The sequence below is a fragment of the Ovis aries genome, chromosome 17, assembly GCF_016772045.2.
Source record: "Ovis aries strain OAR_USU_Benz2616 breed Rambouillet chromosome 17, ARS-UI_Ramb_v3.0, whole genome shotgun sequence".
NCBI classification, from domain to species: domain Eukaryota; kingdom Metazoa; phylum Chordata; class Mammalia; order Artiodactyla; family Bovidae; genus Ovis; species Ovis aries.
The window spans coordinates 10,717,284-10,736,310 of record NC_056070.1 but is presented as its reverse complement, the minus strand read 5'-3'; the positions used below and the strand labels follow the sequence as shown (position 1 = coordinate 10,736,310).

General features: G+C 42.8%; 1 protein-coding gene and 1 long non-coding RNA gene across 4 annotated transcripts in view; both read left to right on the top strand.

Annotated features, from left to right (window-relative positions):
* EDNRA (endothelin receptor type A) overlaps positions 1–2,527 on the top strand; it is a 73,138-nt gene extending 70,611 nt beyond the window's left edge. For 2 of the 3 annotated variants that reach the window (XM_015101365.4, XM_015101366.4), the window contains one exon: positions 3–2,527. In XM_015101365.4, the coding sequence (XP_014956851.1) occupies positions 3–143 (141 nt within the window). In that variant the 3' untranslated portion in view covers positions 144–2,527. 3 annotated transcript variants of the gene reach the window in all.
* A 4,720-nt stretch (positions 2,528–7,247) lies between these two features.
* LOC132657983 (uncharacterized) lies at positions 7,248–18,245 on the top strand. The gene is made up of 2 exons (XR_009596834.1): positions 7,248–9,109; positions 14,910–18,245. It is a non-coding gene; the product is annotated as an uncharacterized LOC132657983 (long non-coding RNA).
* Positions 18,246–19,027: the final 782 nt, after the last annotated feature.

Here is a 19,027-nt window from a genome sequence, read left to right as displayed (position 1 = left end):
AGTCTTGCCTCTGCTGCTGCTGTTACCAGTCCAAGAGCCTGATGACCTCGGTGCCCATGAATGGCACCAGCATCCAGTGGAAGAACCCTGAACAAAACAACCATAACACAGAGAGGAGCAGCCACAAGGACAGTATCAACTAAACTGAAGGAACAGTCATCAGTGTGCTTCAAGCCCGACTGGAGGAAAAAAATCAACACAGCAACTGTGTCTCCAGGAATCTGTTCCATCCTTCTCTTACGACTCAGACCCACCCCCTGGAAAAATGTTTTCCCAAACGTTGAAGGGTTGACTGGTTTATACCCACAAATTCAATGAATCTTACTTCTTTTATTTATCTGATTTACCTATTCTGCATGTTATATTCAGCCCTAAAAAATGGTGGGAGTTGGCAGGGGGAGCGGAGATGGTTCAGTTAAACCAGAAGGATATTTACTACCTTTGCATGAAAATAGATTTTTTCAAGTACATGGCAAACGTTCATGGTGGTTCTGTAGAATGTTCAATAAGAGCAGTCACCGTGAAAAAGTTATAGAGATTGTAACAAGATTTTCTATTTTTTTTTAAGTAATTTTGTTTTTTTGGCCAAACACAGTATGGGTTGAAGTCTCCTTTATTTGAAATGTCATTCAGTGCCAGTATTTTTTAACTTCATAGTAGCCTACAGATGATAATTTGAGCTCATTTACACATATTTCCCCCCCCCCCCAAAACAAATAAAGTGGAATTCAGGTGAGAAGTTAGGTTAGTGTTTCTCATGTCACTGGCTTATTTTTTAAAACATAAATTCTCAAGCTTCAGGAGCTTACAGGACTTTAAAGCACAGACTGATATCCATATATGGCAGTTTAATAGCTGCTATGCAAACTTTTTAAGAACCTATATTTTCTTTTTTAATGGGGTTTCATTTTAGGAGATCTTGTGCCTATTCTTCTGTTAAATTGAAAAATAATGCTTGAATCAAACAGTTCTATTTTTCACAAGCCTAGTTTTTTAATGGAAGAATTTTATGTAAAAGCAAAATACCATTTACTAAAATTTAAATGTATGTATCATTTAACTATGCCCAAGACTTTCAGTGAAATGCATAGAAGTCCAGAATAAAGCAAGCAAGAAAGAATTGCATATTTTTAGAAAATTTGGAAATTCTCATTGAGGTTTATTTTTGGTAATAGTAACATGTATATGTGTGTGCAAATATACACATATGTATCATGTATGTATATACATGCACATACATATACACATGTATGTATATATTCCTTTGCTTGCTTTTAAAATGTTAACTGGCAGTGAGACTTTTTTGCTCATTCCTTTTCCACATAGGAATATGGAAAACATAATTTCAAAGTGGCCAGCTGAGTTTATTGTGTCAATGAAATATAATTACTCCCAGATGCTGCCATGAACTTAAGGTTCTTCATGTCCCTGGGTTTTCAGCCTAAATGCCTTCCCTACCAACACTCCTCACACGGTCCCCATTTCAAAAGGCCCTCAGTGACTTCTGCTGGGCATTTTCCACGATGTTTACAAACTGTGATTACAGCAGCAAATCTTTTACTGTGTGTATATAAATATATGTGTATATAAACAACCATAAATTTCTTTCAGCCAATTTTTCTATGATCGTCTCTGTGGAATGTATCCGTGTGTGTGGTATATGCATGCGATCAGATGGCATGTATGGATTTCATGTAATCTAATATTAATGCCTTGCAGTTGTGCCAAAGCACACACTCCAGATGGAATCTGTTGTCCCTCACAACAACCAACCTGTCAGTTTTAATCTATCCATGTTCATAAATCTCACGACCATGTTACCATTACAGATGGAATGTGAGAGGCCTCATGAAAAAGGATGAGCCATGGGTTGACAATGGATTTTGGTTTCTTGGTTGGTTGGTTAGTTGGAAAAAGCAGTATTTGGGGTTGTATTTTTTCCTGTGCTAGAGTAAAATTCATTAAAGTCTGAAGTATTATATTGTCCCAGTCCTCAACATGGTGATGAGACTGACAAGTGGGCAAATGCTTCTATCAGATTTCACCAGAAAAATGTCTGATGATAAATTAGCTCAGCTGATTCCTTGGGCTGCATTTTAGAACAGTCATGTATAAAATGATATCAGGTGCCAGCAGGCACCCAATTGCAGGGTTCCTTTGTGTGTTAGCAGTCAAATTCCATTAGTCCGCTGGTGCGTTACATACAGTGATATAGCCCCATAATATAAGCCATAGGTTCACACCATTTTGTTTAGACAGTGGTCTTTTTCTTTAAGATGCTTTGTCTCTTTCATATCAAAAATGCATTTTACAAGTTCAGAAAGTCATAGATTTCTGAATAACCACACGGGCTTCCATGTGCATTTTGTTTATGGACCAGTAAGTGACTGTGGTTGATAAGTAGGAATACTTTCAGTTTCTACGTTTATCACATCTTTCCAAGTAAATCTGTAGAAATGAGCCAGAAGCCACGGCCCTGCACTGGCAGTGGCCCATAAGTACAAAATAAAAGTTTACAGAAGCCTTGTGAGTGTCTCTTCATTTGTATTAATACATAGTTCAATCTAGGAAATGTTTGCTACACAATGGTTGCAAACCACTCCTGACTAATAGCCAGGTAAGTGGTTTTCAAACAGATAATTCCTAACTGTACTGTATTCCCAACCAACTTTGTTGTATTGAACACTTAAGGCTCCCATTCAATCCTTCATTCACCTTTCCTGTAAATTTTACTGAGCATCTACTATGCACCAGGGGTTCTTCTAGCGACTGGGGGTATAGCAGGGAACAAAACAGGCCAAGTGCCTGCTCTCATGGAGCTTGCATCCTAGAAGAAGCTAGAAAATAAAAAACTATCATCAATAAGCAATATGTCAGGTGGATACCTGGACTCGTGTATATATAACTGGTTATTTGACATTTTCAACTAGGGAGCTAGTCAATGGGGTTTCCCAGGTGGCACTAGTGGTAAAGAACCCATCTGCCAGTGCAGGAGATGCAGGAGATGAAGGTTCGATACCCAGCTCAGGAAGATCCCCTGGAGGAGGGCGTGGCAACCCACTCTAGTATTCTTGCCTGCAAAATCCCATGGGCGGGGGAACGTGGCAGGCTACAGTCCATAGGGTCACAAAGAGTTGGACACGACTGAAGCGACTTAGCATACATGCACACAGCTAGTTCACAGATATACTGCATCTAAAACCAAGCTTCTAGTGGCTTTCTAACCTGTGCTGCCATATTATTCCTCTGCTCATGTATTACGCAAAATTCTCCAGGGCAACAGAACCAATAGGAGAGATAAATGTTAAACAGATAAAGAGAAGACTCTGTGGCTGCTGAGATATGTATGCTATGCTGTGCTGTCTACAAGCTGCAGAAACAGGAAATTCAGAAGCATAATTCAATCCAAATCCTAAGGCCTGAAGAACACAGGAGCTGATGGTAGAACTCCTAGTCTGAGGCCAAAAGCCTGATAACCATGGATGGCTCGCATAAGCCCCAGCGTCCAGAAGCCAGAGATCCAGGAGCACCAGTGTCAGATGGATGTCCCACCCCAAGGAGAGACAGAGGGAATTCATTCTGCAGCCTCCTTATTGTTCCTTCCAGGCGCTCTACTGATTCCCGATGCCTGTCCCCACTGGTGAGAACAGATCTGCTCTAGTCTTCTGATTCAAGCGCTGATCTCTTCTGGAAACACTCGCACAGATACACCCAGAGATCACATCTTCCTAGCTACCTGGCTATCCCTTAGCCCAGCCAAGCAACACTGAAGATGCCCCATCACAGCTCAAAGAGCCCCATCCTTTGAGTTGTCACGACAGAGTCATGTCCCACTTCTTTCTCTCAGTGCTTATACCCAGCCCATCCTCAGATTATCTCCAGAATCTGACTGTCTCTCTCCACCTCCCTTTTCTGAGCCACCACTCTCTCCTGATCTCTTGCCAGGATAACTGCAATTGGATCCCAAATGCCTACTTTTTTCCAGCCTTGGAAACATCATACTCTAATGGGAGCCTATCTCTTAACCCCCGTAGTGGTCTAAAGGTGCTGACATTTCCAAGGTAGGCGAACCAGCGATGGGGAGTTTTCTAATAACAGCTAAAGTAAGAAAAACCCCACTAGCGCAAGCCTGGAAGGTTGTGAGCTGAGGAGGTGCGAGCCACCGCTGGTGTGGGCGTTCTGAAGAAGGTTAGTCTAGAGCGTAACAAAGATGAAAAAGAGCATTTTAAGTCCTGGCTCTGGTTTTCCCTGATGCTTTCCCACAGCTTGAGCAAGCAAACTAACATATTTACCTCCGTCCCTCACTATTTACATTTAGTTTTCTCTTGCTTACAATACACATATTCTAAGAACATCTCAGCTGATTTATCTTTTCTTACTGCTGTTTTTAAACTAAGAGACCATGTGCTTTAGACTAGCTTTAGTTTTACCACCCCCCCAAAAAATTGATTGGCAAATCCAGAGAGCTCCCTGTGCCCGCTTCTCCCAGATTTCTCATACACAGCTCCCTGCTATTATCTACTCCTTGTGTTAGTGGGGTATATATGATGAACCAATAATGAAATATTGTTAACTAGAGCCCATATTTTACATTAGGGTTCGCTCTTTTGTGTTGTACATTCAGTGGGTTTTGCCAAATGGAGTGTCACAATGATCCACCATTGTGGTATCTTTCAAAAGAGTTTCACTGCCCTGAAGCCCCTCTGTGCTCCACCTTTCCTCCCCTCCTCCTCTCCCTCTTGATTTAGCTTTTCATTCAACACAGATGTAGTAAACACACACCATATTACCCTGTGCTAGTTGCCGGGAATGTGAGATCGGACGCACAAATAAATACATGCCCTGACGTGCTTCGTGGAGACTCAGTAGATGTCAGCATCCAGGACAGTAAAGGCACAGAGGCAAGAGCAGTCCAGATTCGTGAAACTTCAGCTGGTGGCATCAGTGAACACACTGAGAGGACTCTTCTATAACTCTTCTTTTTACAACTTTAAAAAAAAAAAAATCCACATGGCTTGCAGGATCTTTTTTCCCCAAAACAAGGGATTAAACCCTGGCCCCAGCAGTGAAAGTGCTAGTCCTAACCACTGTACTGCCAGGGAATTCCCTGAAATCCTTCTTTTGGTGAGTATAATCGTGTCACTGCTACAGAATTACATAACACGAAGCAATATAGCATTGTCTCTACAGTAGAAGCTTTTTAAAGGTCTGTAAAGGGAATTCCATGGCGATCCAGCACTTAGGGCACCACATTTTCACTGCCAAGGACCCAAGGGCCTAGGTTCCATCCCCTGGTCAGAGAACTGAGACCTAGCAAGTGGCATAGCCCAAAAAAAAGAAGTAAAAATAATAAATATCTGCAACTGTATGTTATTCTCCATCCAAAAATAAACCTACCCAGGATAATTCAAGTTATTATGGGAGCAAAACAAATTGGAGATTAAGTCTGGGAAATAGCCAAGACAAATGTGAATCTTTCATTATTACCTCTATTGTTATTTTCAATGGTATTGTCAGTCCACGAGAGTGTATTAAACACTATATATGTGCAGAGTGAAGAAAATGCACTGTCTTCCAAAACCTTTCCAGGCCTGAAATTCTGATTCCTGTGTTTGAAATATAACCTAGCACCATACTGAATTTACTGACATTTCTCCATACTTCAAACAAGCAGAGTGAAGTCAAGGCACAAATCAACCATATGCAGTTGAATATTTCTAAAATTCCAATGGAGTCTTCACACTGAAAAACCTCAGGGGTTTTTAACAATCCTTCACTAGAGAAGCTACTGTCACTCTCTTCTATAAGTAGTCACAAAAACAAACTAGAACCTATATTTGGTCAGCACTGATACGCCTGCTTTTTCGTTTCTAAAACTGAAAGGAGACAAGCCACGGTCCTTAGAATCAGGGAATGAGGAAGTACTGGAAGTTATAACTACAAAGTCAGCTTTCCCTATGAAGCATGCCAGCAAAGGTCACGTGATTTGACCTTTGGTCACTTGATTTGATTTGATGAAGTCAGAAATCCGAATATCTTACAGTTTCCCAACCCTTTAGCATCAACATTATTCAGTTGACTTTCTATTTCTTCCTGGGAGGTAATAAATTAGGAACAGCAATACCAACCTAGATAGAATCAGAAGAGTCATGGAATCTTCCTAAGGGAACATAGAGAATTCCACAGATTTTTCCTTTTTGGTCCTCATTCACAGTCCCCTTACCTAATTTAAGTACATGGAACTGATCATCTTTTACTTGAATTTGATTCCGTGACGGTGTAGGCAATTGTGTACTTGATGTCATGTAACAGATTTGTCCCAGATGGGAGAGGGCAAGAGATGCTGCCCAGACCACACAGGATCACACGATCGGCCAAACCACAGGCCCCAGGCATAGCCTATCTCCCTCCATCGACATGCATTTTTACAGAATAAGACATTTCTTCATGAACTATACCTATTTCTCTCAGAGTGTAACAAGTCTGGCTAAGTAGAGTTAAATTCTTGTATTTTAAAAATATCCTGAAATGAGAAAATCTGCTAAATGTGATCAAGTAAGGGGAACATATGTGCCTTTTAGCTTTTCATGGCAAACATTCATGCATAATGAAAATTTGATCTTCCAGGTCCAGGCTTTTGTCTATTTTATGCAACCCAGTGGGGTTCGGCCTGGATCACTTGTTCTCAATCAAGACCGTGATGGGAGGGGTAGAAGTCTGTGGACCAGCTTAGGCCAAGATGGGCCAGTTCCTGGAACTGGAGGTGGGGAGCAGGGTGTGCGGAGAGTAACGTCTCAAAGGAAAATCCACATCGCCTTAGAAAGGGAGAGACTAGCTGAGCCACTTCTCTACTCCATCTTTAAGGAGATTTCTCCATCTATAAGGATATATTCCACTCCTCCTATTTTCTGCTGCTTTTTCACATTTTTCACAGTTAATTCCTCAATTTTTATTATTTTCTTTAAAAGTAACTTTTTGCCTTCAAATTATAAAAAATAAAATAGCTATAGGATATATTCAAAGCCAATGCAAGCAAAACAATAATGAATGAATGATCCATGTATGCAAAGAGAGGAAATTCCTCTACCTGGGACATTTATATATATATATAATATATACTATGTATGCAATATATTATATATAGTGTCTTATATTTTAATATATTGCATTTGATTTATCCAGTTCCTTTGTTATCACAAACAAGCTACATTGACTGTACATCTTTGTACGAGTCTCCATGGAGATGTTGGAGAAGGCAATGGCACCCCACTCCAGTACTCTTGCCTGGAAAATCCCATGGACTGAGGAACCTGGTGGGCTGCAGTCCATGGGGTCGCTAAGAGTCAGACACAACTGAGCAACTTCACTTTCACTTTTCACTTTCATGCACTGGAGAAGGAAATGGCAACCCACTCTGGTGTTCTTGCCTGGAGAATCCCAGGGTTGGGGGAGCCTGGTGGGCTGCCGTCTATGGGGTCACACAGATTCAGACACGACTGAAGCGACTTAGCAGCAGCAGCAGCAGCCGTGGAGATACGTGTGATTTCTCTAGGAAAATTAAAGAGGAGCAGGATTGCAGTCGATTCATACATCCTGCCAAACGATCTCCAGAATGGCCCACCAGTCCTGGGTGATCCATTACTAAAGATTTCCGGGCGCTCGGTGCCTTGCAATTGCTCCTCTTTGCGTGGGTGCCATCACACTGGGGGACCCTGCCGTTAGGTCTCTGTAGCCGACAGCTGGACGCCTGACCAGATCCTCCTGGATCCTTTGTACTAGCTCTGTTCACCCATGTCCACTTTCGGTGTTTTTGCTACTATCTGCGCATGTCGGCGGCCTGCCCTTGGACACTGGAGCCCTGTAGCTTGAAAGGAGAAGAGGAGGAGCCTGGGGATTTTACACCCCCCTCCATCGCCACCATGACCTATGGCCAAGGACTGGCCAGTGTGGGAGTGTAAAAGCCCAGCTCTTGTGTCTGTGGGGGGGTGGTAAACAGCAAGCGCCCCCAGAGAACAGGCTGAGTCTGCAGCCTCACCTGAAGCATCACCTTAATGAAGACGAGGGAGCGTCTTCCCTTTCCCTCACTGGTTTCTGCTGCGGGACTGTGCCTTAACAAACCACAGATACCCAGACACCTGCCTTGAGGTCTTCTAGAAGAATCTGACCAAAGACAGCACACATTTCTATCTCACTGCTGAACTTAAATGGGAAATTGCAAGACACTGAACATGTCAGATTCTTTAGCATACCAAATGATAACTGGTATTTGAAACCGCTTTTGATTTTTCTCTGAGGCATCTGCGTATGCATGAGAGCTCTCTGCTAACTAGCACTCCAAACTTCCTCAGCCACAGTCCTATTGGCTATGGAGACCCACTTAACCACTCTAGGACCTCCATTACAGGCTCCTTGGAGCATGGCAGTTAAGTTTTCCTGTATATCCAAACATCCCTCATATAAGAATTCAACTGCAATTTCTCTTAGGAGGACATGTCTCTCCCAAGTGGCTGCCAAATGAAGGTGTAGGTCATTTGTGTATGAAGCTAGAAATGTGTGAAGCTAGAAATCAATGAGAAGGCAAGCGAGATTACTCGCCTGTCAGTTGGGAAGTGCTGGCCACAAGCAATAGTTCACTCTTTCAAAGGGTTTGCCCACGAGTGTACTAAGAGCCAAGATGACAAGGTGAGGAAGGCAAGGTCAAAGGAAAGGTTTTCATCTCTTCAAGAGAAAGACAACCAGGGACTTCCCTGGCGGTCCAGGAGATAAGACTCCACACTCCCAATGCAGGGGATTGCGCCTCACCCTGATTAGGCAACTAGATCCCACATACTTTAACTAAGAGTTCACAAGCTGCAACTAAAGATCCTGCATGCCTCAACTAAGACCCAGTGCAGCCAAAAATATAAACAATTTTTTTTTAATGAAATAGAAAAACAGCCTCAGCAATTTTAAGACAGTAGAATTAGGCCAGTGATAGGAACAGATCATGCATGGATGAAAAAAAGAAGAAAATAATTGATGGATCAAGCTCCCATACAAGACAAAAGAAGACGCAAATGGCAGCCTTGGAAAAGAAGTATTCTTCTTCACTAGTCAGTGAGGAATCAAGGTAAGTAATCAACAACATCTTCAGTTCAGTTCAGTTGCTCAGTCATGTCCAACTCTGTGCACTCCCATGGAATGCAGCATGCCAGGCTTCCCTGTCCATCACCAACTCCCAGAGCTTACTCAAACTCATGTCCATCAAACTGGCGATGCCATCAAACTATCTCATCCTCTGTTGTCCCCTTCTCCTCCTACCTTCAATCTTTCCCAGCATCAAGGTCTTTTCAAATGAGTTATTCTTCACATCTAGGTGCCCAAAGTATTGTAGCTTCAGCTTCAACACCAGTTCTTCCAGTGAACACTCAGGACTGGTCTCCTTTAGGATGGACTGGTTGGATCTCCTTGCAGTCCAAGGGACTCTCAAGTGTCTTCTCCAACACCACAGTTCAAAAGCATCAATTCTTCGGCGCTCAGTTCTTTAGTCCAACTCTCACATCCATACATGACTACTGGAAAAACCATAGCTTTAACTAGATGGACCATTGTTGGCAAAGTAATGTCTCTGCTTTTTAATATGCTATCTAGGTTGGTCATAACTTCCCTTTCAAGGAGCAAGCATCTTTTAATTTCATGGCTGAGGTCACCATCTGCAGTGATTTTGGAGCCCCAAAATATAAAGTCTCTCACTGTTTCCATTGTTTCTCCATCTATTTGCCATGAAGTGATGGGACCAGACGCCATGATCTTAGTTTCCTGAATGTTGAATTTTAAGCAAACTTTTTTACTCTCCTCTTTCACTTTCATCAAGAGGCTCTTTAGTTCTTCTTTGATTTCTGACATAAGGGTGGTATCATCTGCAAATCTGAGCTTATTGATGTTTCTCCCAGTTACCTTGATTCCAGCTGTGCTTCATCCAGACTGGCATTTCACATGTTGTACTCTGCATATAAGTTAAATAAGCAGGATGACAATACACAGCCTTGATGTACTCCTTTCCCGATTTGGAACCAGTCTGTTGTTCCATGTCTGGTTTTAACTGATGCTTTTTGACCGGCATACAGACTTTTCAGGAGGCAGGTGAGGCGATCTAGTATTCCCACCTCTTTCAGAATTTTCCACAGTTTATTGTGATCCACATGGTCAAAGGCTTTGGCATAGTCAATAAAGCAGAAGTAAATGTTTTTCTGAAACTCTCATGCTTTCTCAATGATCCAGTGGATGTTGGTAATTTGATCTCTGGTTTCTCTGCCTTTTCTAAATCCAGCTTGAACATTTTCAAGTTCACAGTCCACATACTATTGAAGCCTGGCTTTTACAATTTTGACCATTACTTTGCTAGCATGTGAAATGAGTGCAATTGTGCTGTAGTTTGAACATTCTTTGGCATTGCCTTTCTTCGGGATTGGAATAAAAACTGACATTTTCCAGTCCTGTGGCCACTGCTGAGTTTTCCAAATTTGCTGGCACATTGAGTGCAGCACTTTCACAGTATCATCTTTTAGGATTTGAAATATCTCAGCTGGAATTCCATCACCTCCACTAGCTTTGTTCATAGTGATGCTTCCGAAGGCCCACTTGACTTCACATTACAGGATGTCTGGCTCTAAGTGGGTGACCACATCATCATGATTATCTGGGTTGTGAAGATCTTTTTTGTATAATGCTTCTGTGTATTCTTGCCACCTCTTCTTAATCTCTTCTGCTTCTGTTAGGTCCATACCATTTCTGCCCTTTATTGCGCCCATCTTTGCATGAAATGTTCCCTTGGTATCTTTAATTTTATTGTAGAGATCTCTTGTCTTTCCCATTCTATTGTTTTCCTCTATTTCTTTGCATTGATCATTGAGGAAGGCTTTCTTATCTCTCCTCGCTATTCTTTGGAACTCTGCATTCAGATGTTCCTATCTTTCCTTTTCTCTTTTGCCTTTAGCTTCTCTTCTTTTCTCAGCTATTAGTAAGGCCTCCTCAGACAACCATTTTATCTTTTTGCATTTGTTTTTCTTGGGGATGGTCTTGATCACTACCTCCTGTACAGTGTCACGAACCTCTGTTTCTTTAGGCATATGATTGCCTATTTCTACTCATGAATGTCCTCTGTCTATATTAACGATAAGAGGCCTGTTTGTACTGTAGGTATAAGAGTGCCCTTTCAAAATCATACCCTCAAGAATTTCCTGGAAAGATACCCACGCAAGTATAATGTGAATGAACTCTTCAACTCCTCACTGGAGGGACTCAGGGAAGACAGACCCACAGGTAGAGTCGGAGGTTCCCATCCACACTCAAGGCTGTCCAGAGATGCCAGGGAAACATAACTGTATGACTTTCCTATAATGAATGTGTTTTAATCTGTAAACAGCATACATAAAAAAAGAAAGTTTATCTAATTTTTGGCGATGATAGTGTTAAAGTTTCTTCAGTTTACCAATTGTGTTAGTCAAGCTTCTTCAGAGAAAGAGAACCAACCGAATATACATATATAGCTACATATAAGAGATTTGGGCTTCCCAGATGGCTCAGTGATAAAGGATCCACCTGTAAAGCAGGAGAGACACAGGTTTGACCCCCTGGGTCAGGAAGATCTCCTGGAGGAGAAAAAGGCAACTCACTCCAGTATTCTTGCCTGGGAAATCCCATGGACAGAGGAGCCTGGTAGGCTATAGTCCACTGGGTCACAAAGAGTCAGACATGACTTAGTAGACATGACTAAACATAAGACATAAGAGATTTATTACAGGAATTAGCTTGCATGGTTGGATGATGCTCTCCTGCACTGGTGAGAGCAATCTTTATTCAGTCTATCAAATGCCAGTCCCCTCTCCCAGAGACACTTTCACAGACACACCCACAAATAACATTTTAGGAATGTCCCTGGTGGTTCAGTGGCTAAGGCTTCATGCTCCCAATGCAGGGGACTAGATTCAATCCCTGGTCAGAGAACTAGATCCCACACGCCACAACTGAAGATCTCGCATGCTGCAACAAAGACCAGGCAAAGCCAAATAAATAAAATAAGCATCTTTTTAAACCAGAAATAACATCTTACCAACTATCTGGACTATCCCTAGTCTAAATCAAGTAAAAATAAAAATAGCTCATAAAGTTAATCATCACGGTGATGTAACCAATACTCAAGATAAATCAAAACCTTTTCGTGATATGCTTCCTTGGAGAATCTATCAGGGAAAAAAAATTTTCATAAATAATACTACCCACATAACTATGCCTTAAAGCCTTTATTTTCCAAACATCTCCTACTCCCATAGCAATTCCGTGCTAAAGAGTCTTTCTCCGTCTTCCAAATCTATCAGTCGGGGTGGCTGGTGGAGATAAAGCCCTGCAGTGGTCCAACATGTTTCCCTCCCCTTCCTCTGTGTATCCGTAGAGAATCTATAACATGCTAGACCATTTTCTAACTCCTCCCTCTTCACTGAGGGCTCCATTTCAAAATTTAATCAGGCAGAAGGAGCCTGAGTTGTACTTCCTCCACTGTGGACCCTCCATTTCCCACATTCCACATTATTTTCAGGTATTCAGCAATTGCATTATACTGTAAATTGCACAATTCTTTGGGCTTGGTTGCTTGGTGCAGCCACGCACTTGCCATCAGTCCGACATCCCAGGGTCTCTTTCAATCAGAAAGCAGCAAGGTCATGGGAAATTTGTATTCTATTGAACCATGAATTAATTCAGGCAAAATAATGGCGTAACTTCTGACCATGCTGGGGATCACTCGTCATTCCACCAGGTTGTCCCAATACTCCAGGGAATGCTGTGTGGTCACAGCTGAATACTCTCATCCGGAATTTACACTGTATGACTTATGATCTTACGAGCTCTTGACTCTGTGGATTAGACAGTGTGCAACACGTAAAAGGTTGTCATCCTGATTTCAGCTTAAAGGTCACTTCCTCTGAGGGCCCTTTCCTGACCACATAATGTAAATGACTCACCCATTCACTCCATCATTTCACTCTGTTTTAATTTTCTGCATAGCACACATGGCTACATGACATTTTTCATGCTCATTTGAGTTGGTCTACTGTTGGCTCCCTTCCACTAGATAAAGGACCTGTTCTATCGTGTTTCAGTTCAGTTCAGTTCAGTCGCTCAGTCATGTCCAACCCTTTGCAACCCATGAACACCAGCACCCCAAGCCTCCCTGTCCATCACCAACTCCCAGAGTCCACCCAAACCCATACCCATCGAGTCAGGGATGCCATCCAGCCATCTCATCCTCTGTCATCCCCTTCTCCTCCTGCCCCCAATCCCTCCCAGCATCAGAGTCTTTTCCAATAAATCAACTCTTCGCATGAGGTGGCCAAAGTACTGGAGTGTCAGCTTTAGCATCATTCCCTCCAAAGAAATCCCAGGGCTGATCTCCTTTAGAATGGACTGGTTGGATCTCCTTGCAGTCCAAGGGACTCTCAAGAGTCTTCTCCAACACCACAGTTCAAAAACATCAATTCTTTGGTGCTCAACTTTCTTTATAGTCCAACTCTCACATCCATACATGACCACTGGAAAAACCATAGCCTTGACTAGACGGACCTTTGTTGGCAAAGTAATGTCTCTGCTTTTAATATGCTATCTAGGTTGGTCATAACTTTTCTTCCAAGGAATAAGCGTCTTTCAATGTCATGGCTGCAATCACCATCTGCAGTGATTTTGGATCCCCAAAAAATAAAGTCTGACACTGTTTCAACTGTTTCCCATCTATTTGCCATGAAGTGATGGGACTGGATGCCATGATCTTAGTTTTCTGAATGTTGAGCTTTAAGCCAACTTTTTCACTCTCCTCTTTCACATTCATCAAGAGGCTCTTCTTCTTTGCTTTCTGCCATAAGGGTGGTGTCATCTGCATATCTGAGGTTATTGATATTTCTCCCAGAAATCTTGATTCCAGCTTGTGCTTCTTCCAGCCCAGCATTTCTCATGATGTACTCTGCATATAAGTTAAATAAGCAGGGTCTATCTTGTTTATTGTAATATTATTCCCAGTGCCTGAGAAATAATTCTGGGCTTCCCAGGTGGCTCAGAGGTAAAGAATCTGCCTGCCAATGCAGGAGACAGGGGTTCATTCCCTGGGTTGGGAAGATTTCCCTGGAGGAGGAAATGACAACCCACTCCAGTATTCTTGCCTGGAGAATCTCATGGACAAAGGAGCCTGGCAGGTTACAGTCCATGGGGTCGCAAAGAGTCAGACACGACTTCCTGACTGAGCACACAGGCACACTAGAATAATTCTGAATGCACAGAGGAACCCCAGTATGTATATGTTAAATGAGTGAAACCAAGGTAACAATAAAAATGGCTAGGAGGCTACCTGGAGGATACTTTTAATATAGGATGGTCGAAGAAGGTCTTTCTGGGGCGACAACTCTTTAGTTGAAATGTATATAATGACAATTAAAGAAGAGTACAGGATTTTGATTATTACATCAGCCTGCATGTTTTTACACTGATATGAGACTGCTCTTGTGAACAAAACCTTTATAACTATTGAAGAGTGACCCCCAAAATTATGGACTTGACCCAAGAATTCAACAGAACAGGTATAAGACTGAACCTACAGAGTGGGTTTAAAGGAGGTAATGAAAGGGACTTCCCTGGTGGTCCAATGCGTTAAGACTTCATGCTTCCACTGCAAAAGGTATAGGTTCAATCCCTGGTCAGGGAACTAGGATCCCACATACTGGTGGCACAGCCAAAAATTTTTAAATAAAAGAGGTAATGAGAGAAATCAGTTCATGGGGTCACAAAGAGTCAGACACATAGTGACTGAACAACAAGAAAAATCATTGTCAGGGCTTTCCAGAACATGTTCCCTTTCAATATTGCAGATTTTTTTTTTTTCTCTGAAGGTTCATCCATCACTGGATCACCTGAGGGAATGGGATGGCAGAATACCACCTAGAACAAAAATCCACAGTGGAAGACATGATGAGAGAAGTATCCTCCAGAATCCGCCGGAATGGAAAGAACGCACACTCTTCTGATGCACAGTGGGACAGCCTCGTGGGAACACCATGCATATTCCACCTGGATTCTTTAGGGTTTCACGACTCCGACCTACACTCCTAAGATTTGGCCAGTTGAGGTGCTGGTTGACTGTGGAGACAGAAATCAGACAAAGAAAGACAAGATGGAAGCCTCGGGATGGCGAATTGCACCCTTTGTAGCAAAAGGCCCTGTGCACTACAGTTCCTATTTAGAACACATGAGCAGACCACCTCAGCTGACCTAAACCAATGTGGTTGTCTTCAGCTAAAGACAAATAAGTATGAGTGACTAGAGAGAGAGGATTGTGCTAACTATCCTCAAGTCTCCCATGTAGTACAGAAAGGATATAGAATAGAAGTTCCAGTCGCTCCCAGAGAAGGTCACGGAAGCTCCTTTGGGTACTAGAGAGAGAGCTGTGATGCCACTGAAGTCCACAGGGGAGACAGGGGAGGTCAGAGAGCCCAGAGAGGACAAGGCTGGACATTTCAGCAGTGGAGACAGCAAGAACAGGTTACTCCCTGCAGAGGGGAGGGTGTATCTTGACCGGTGAGCAACAGATATTACATAAGCTCCCTTTTGCACCCAGACACCAACTTGGGCATAAGGAGGAGGAAAGGAAACTCTTCAGAAGAAAAACAACTCTGGTGCATGCGTGCTAGGTCAGTTCAGTCATGTCCAACTCTTTGCGATGCTATGGACAGTAGTCTGCCAGGCTCTGCTGTCCAGGGGATTCTCCAGGCAAGACTACAAGTAGGTTGCCATGCCCTCCTCCAGGGGATCTTCCAGACCCAGAGATCGAACCCGAGTCTCCTACATCTCCTGCATTGGCAGGCAGGTACTTTACCACTAGTGCCACCTGGGAAGCCCCAACAACCCTGGTAGGAAGTTGGAATTTTTAATTGCTTGAATATGAGTATATAGACACCCACACAAATGAACCTATTAAACTGGAATAAGCTAAATTACCTGTTAATCATGAGCTTTAAAAAATGACTTTCTACAATCACCAGAAATTTAACTAGGTGCAGAGGAAGAAGTCAAGTATAGAAACAGAGAAGTTAAACTTATCTTATAGTCACTGTAGATTGATTCTGGCTTTATCGTACTCTGTACATTACAGCACAAGTGTCTGCTTCTAATGTTCCAAACTGAGATACTCAAGAATGCCGAGTTCAACTCACAAATCTCATCAGGTGTCCAAGGATCTCCTTAATCTTTAGTCGTCCTGGAGGCAGAGGTAGGGTACCAATAAGAGAGTAGCTTCCTCTACTTGCTGCAGAGTCATGGAGAGTGGAGACAGGTAGGCATTGCTTCCACACCCACAGTGGCTGTATCATTTGTGGGCAGGACACGTGAGGCTGGCAAAACGAAATTCCCAGTAAAGATCTGCAACATTGCTGGCGTAACCTTGAACTGCCCTGGCAGTGACGCCTCCCTCCAAGCCCTGTGTTCACCTCCACACCCAAGTATACACCACTTCTCCCTCAGCCTCTTCCAATTAAACCTATGTCCTTCTTCTTCTGTTGCCTATTTACTCTTGTCCTAACATAGTAGCTATTAATGACTGGTACGTAGAGCTGTGACCATCCGGTAAACCTGGATGCCATGGCATCCATTCCTTCTGTTCAGGAGTAGGAAGCGTTTTCTCCAGAAGCATTATTTCCAGATCTCCCATTCCTGGAAGGAAGGAGAGAGCTTTGCTTCCCATGCTTCAGAAGGTCACCCAAACATTCTCCATCCCCAGTAAGAAAAATGACTTCTATTACTACCAAAAAGAAAAGACAGACCTGAGAGAGTTTGGTGGACAAAGAGATTGACTCTAGTCAAAACAAGAGGGTTAACCAAAAAAAGAGAAAGTGTGAGATTCAGAAAAAACAGAGGCTCCAACACAGGAGAGAGGCAAGGAGACTTCCCAGAATACGAGTGAAGAGAAGTCTCAGGGTGACAGCTGAGCAGCAGCTGGCCTAGAGCAATCAGTCCAGATGGGAGCAGGAGGATAGAAAGTTCTGGAAAGGGGGTATTGTCTTCAGAGAGAAAAAAAAGAAAAAAGTAGTAGATGATCTAATGTTGTCCAAATTATGACTTTGCTCCGTTGGGGTAATTAGAGAAGGGAAAGTGTGTGTGTGTGTGTGTGTGTGTGTGTGTGTGTAAGACAGAAGAGGGCAGTGGGATTGATTGAGGTAAGATCTCACTTACTCTGAAAAGAAGCCAAAAAGTAAAGCATAAATTTGACAAATCCACAGAAATGCAGTGCAACCATTGTTCAAAAATACAGAGTTAAATACCAGTAAAAAACAGTTAAAAGTTTAAATGGTTGCGAACTATGGTGCTGGAGAAGACTCTTGAGAGTCCCTTGACAGCAAGGAGATCAAACCAGTCAGTCCTAAAGGAAATCAACTCTGAATATTCATTGGAAGGACTGATGCTGAAGCTGAAGCTCCAATACTTCGGCCACCTGATGCAAAGAGCCGACTCATTGGAAAAGACCCTGATGCCAGGAAAGATTGAAGGCAGGAGGAGAAGGGGATGACAGAGGATGAGATGGTTGGATGGAATCACTGACTCAATGGACATGAGTTTGAGCAAACTCCAGGAGACAGTGAAAGACAGGGAAGCCTGGTGTGCTGCAGCCCATGGGGTCACAAAGAGCCGGGCAGGACTCAGCGACTGATCAACAACTGGGGAGTAGGTCTCAAGAGAGGAAAAGGAGGGGCAGGGGGCTTCCTTTCTTTGTTATTAGCTGTGGTGTATTAAAGACCATCACAAAGTCATTGACATTCTTCCCACGGAGGGCTGGGATATATTTTGCCTCCCCATGAATGAATTCGGACTGGCCTGTAACTGCTTCCCAGTAATGGGCCTGACACTCTACCATTTCTGGTCCTGGCTTTTAAGATTAGAAGTTTCCAGTGTGGGCTCATGAATCCCTGAACCAACACCTCCCTCAAGAAACCACACAGAGAGGCCCTGAGACAGCATTGAGAGAGAAATAACCAACCAAGCCCAACCTTCTAGTCACTCCACCAAGACACCAGACATCTGAACAAGACTGTCTTCAAAGAGCCAGACCGAACCAGACACCGGCTGATCACCACCAGTCACTACCACGTGGAACTGAAAAATCACCCAGCCAAGCCCTGCTTGAATTCCTCATCTGCAAATCATGAGAATAAAATCACAGTTGGTTTAACCATTCATATATTGGAGTACTTTGTTGTCCATCGATAAATAACTAGAACCTAAGTCTTTTAGTATTGATACTTAAGAGTAGTACGTTTTTAGTACTAATCTTTTAAATGTACGTGAATCATTTTCATTAAAACAGAAATTAATTTGAAATTCTTCGATCTGGCGACTTTCCTGGTGGTCCAGTGGTTAAGAATACGCCTGATAATTCAGGGGACACAGGTTTGATCCCTGGTCTGGGAAGATTCCACACGCCTAGGGGCAACCGAGACTGTGCACCATGACTGCTGAAGCCCACAGTAAGAGAGCTCCAGAAGAGCAGCCACTGCGATGATAAGCGTGTGCATCTCAAGGAAGAGCAGCCCCCACTCGCGGAAACCACAGGAAGCCCAGGCACAGCCACGGAGACCCAGCACAGCCAAAAGCAAACAAATGAATAAAACGTTAAGGTTAGTTTGCTCTGAGTAGGGTCAATATACTGCATTGATGTCAGTGTCATGGTTTCAACATTGCACTGTAGTTACACAACCTGTTAGCATTGGGGGAGACAGGAGGAAGGGTGTAGGAGGTCTCTATTTTTTACAACTGCACGAGACTCTACAGTTATCTAAAAATGAAAAGTTTACAAAATAACAAGTTTGAATGTTTATATCTCCTCACATTTATATATTTTTAACAAAAATCATGTCATACTTTACATATCATCTACATTTTTCCATTTAATACATTTTATACCTATTTCCAATCCAGCACTTACAGATATAGCTCACTACTTTAAGTGACTGCATCATAT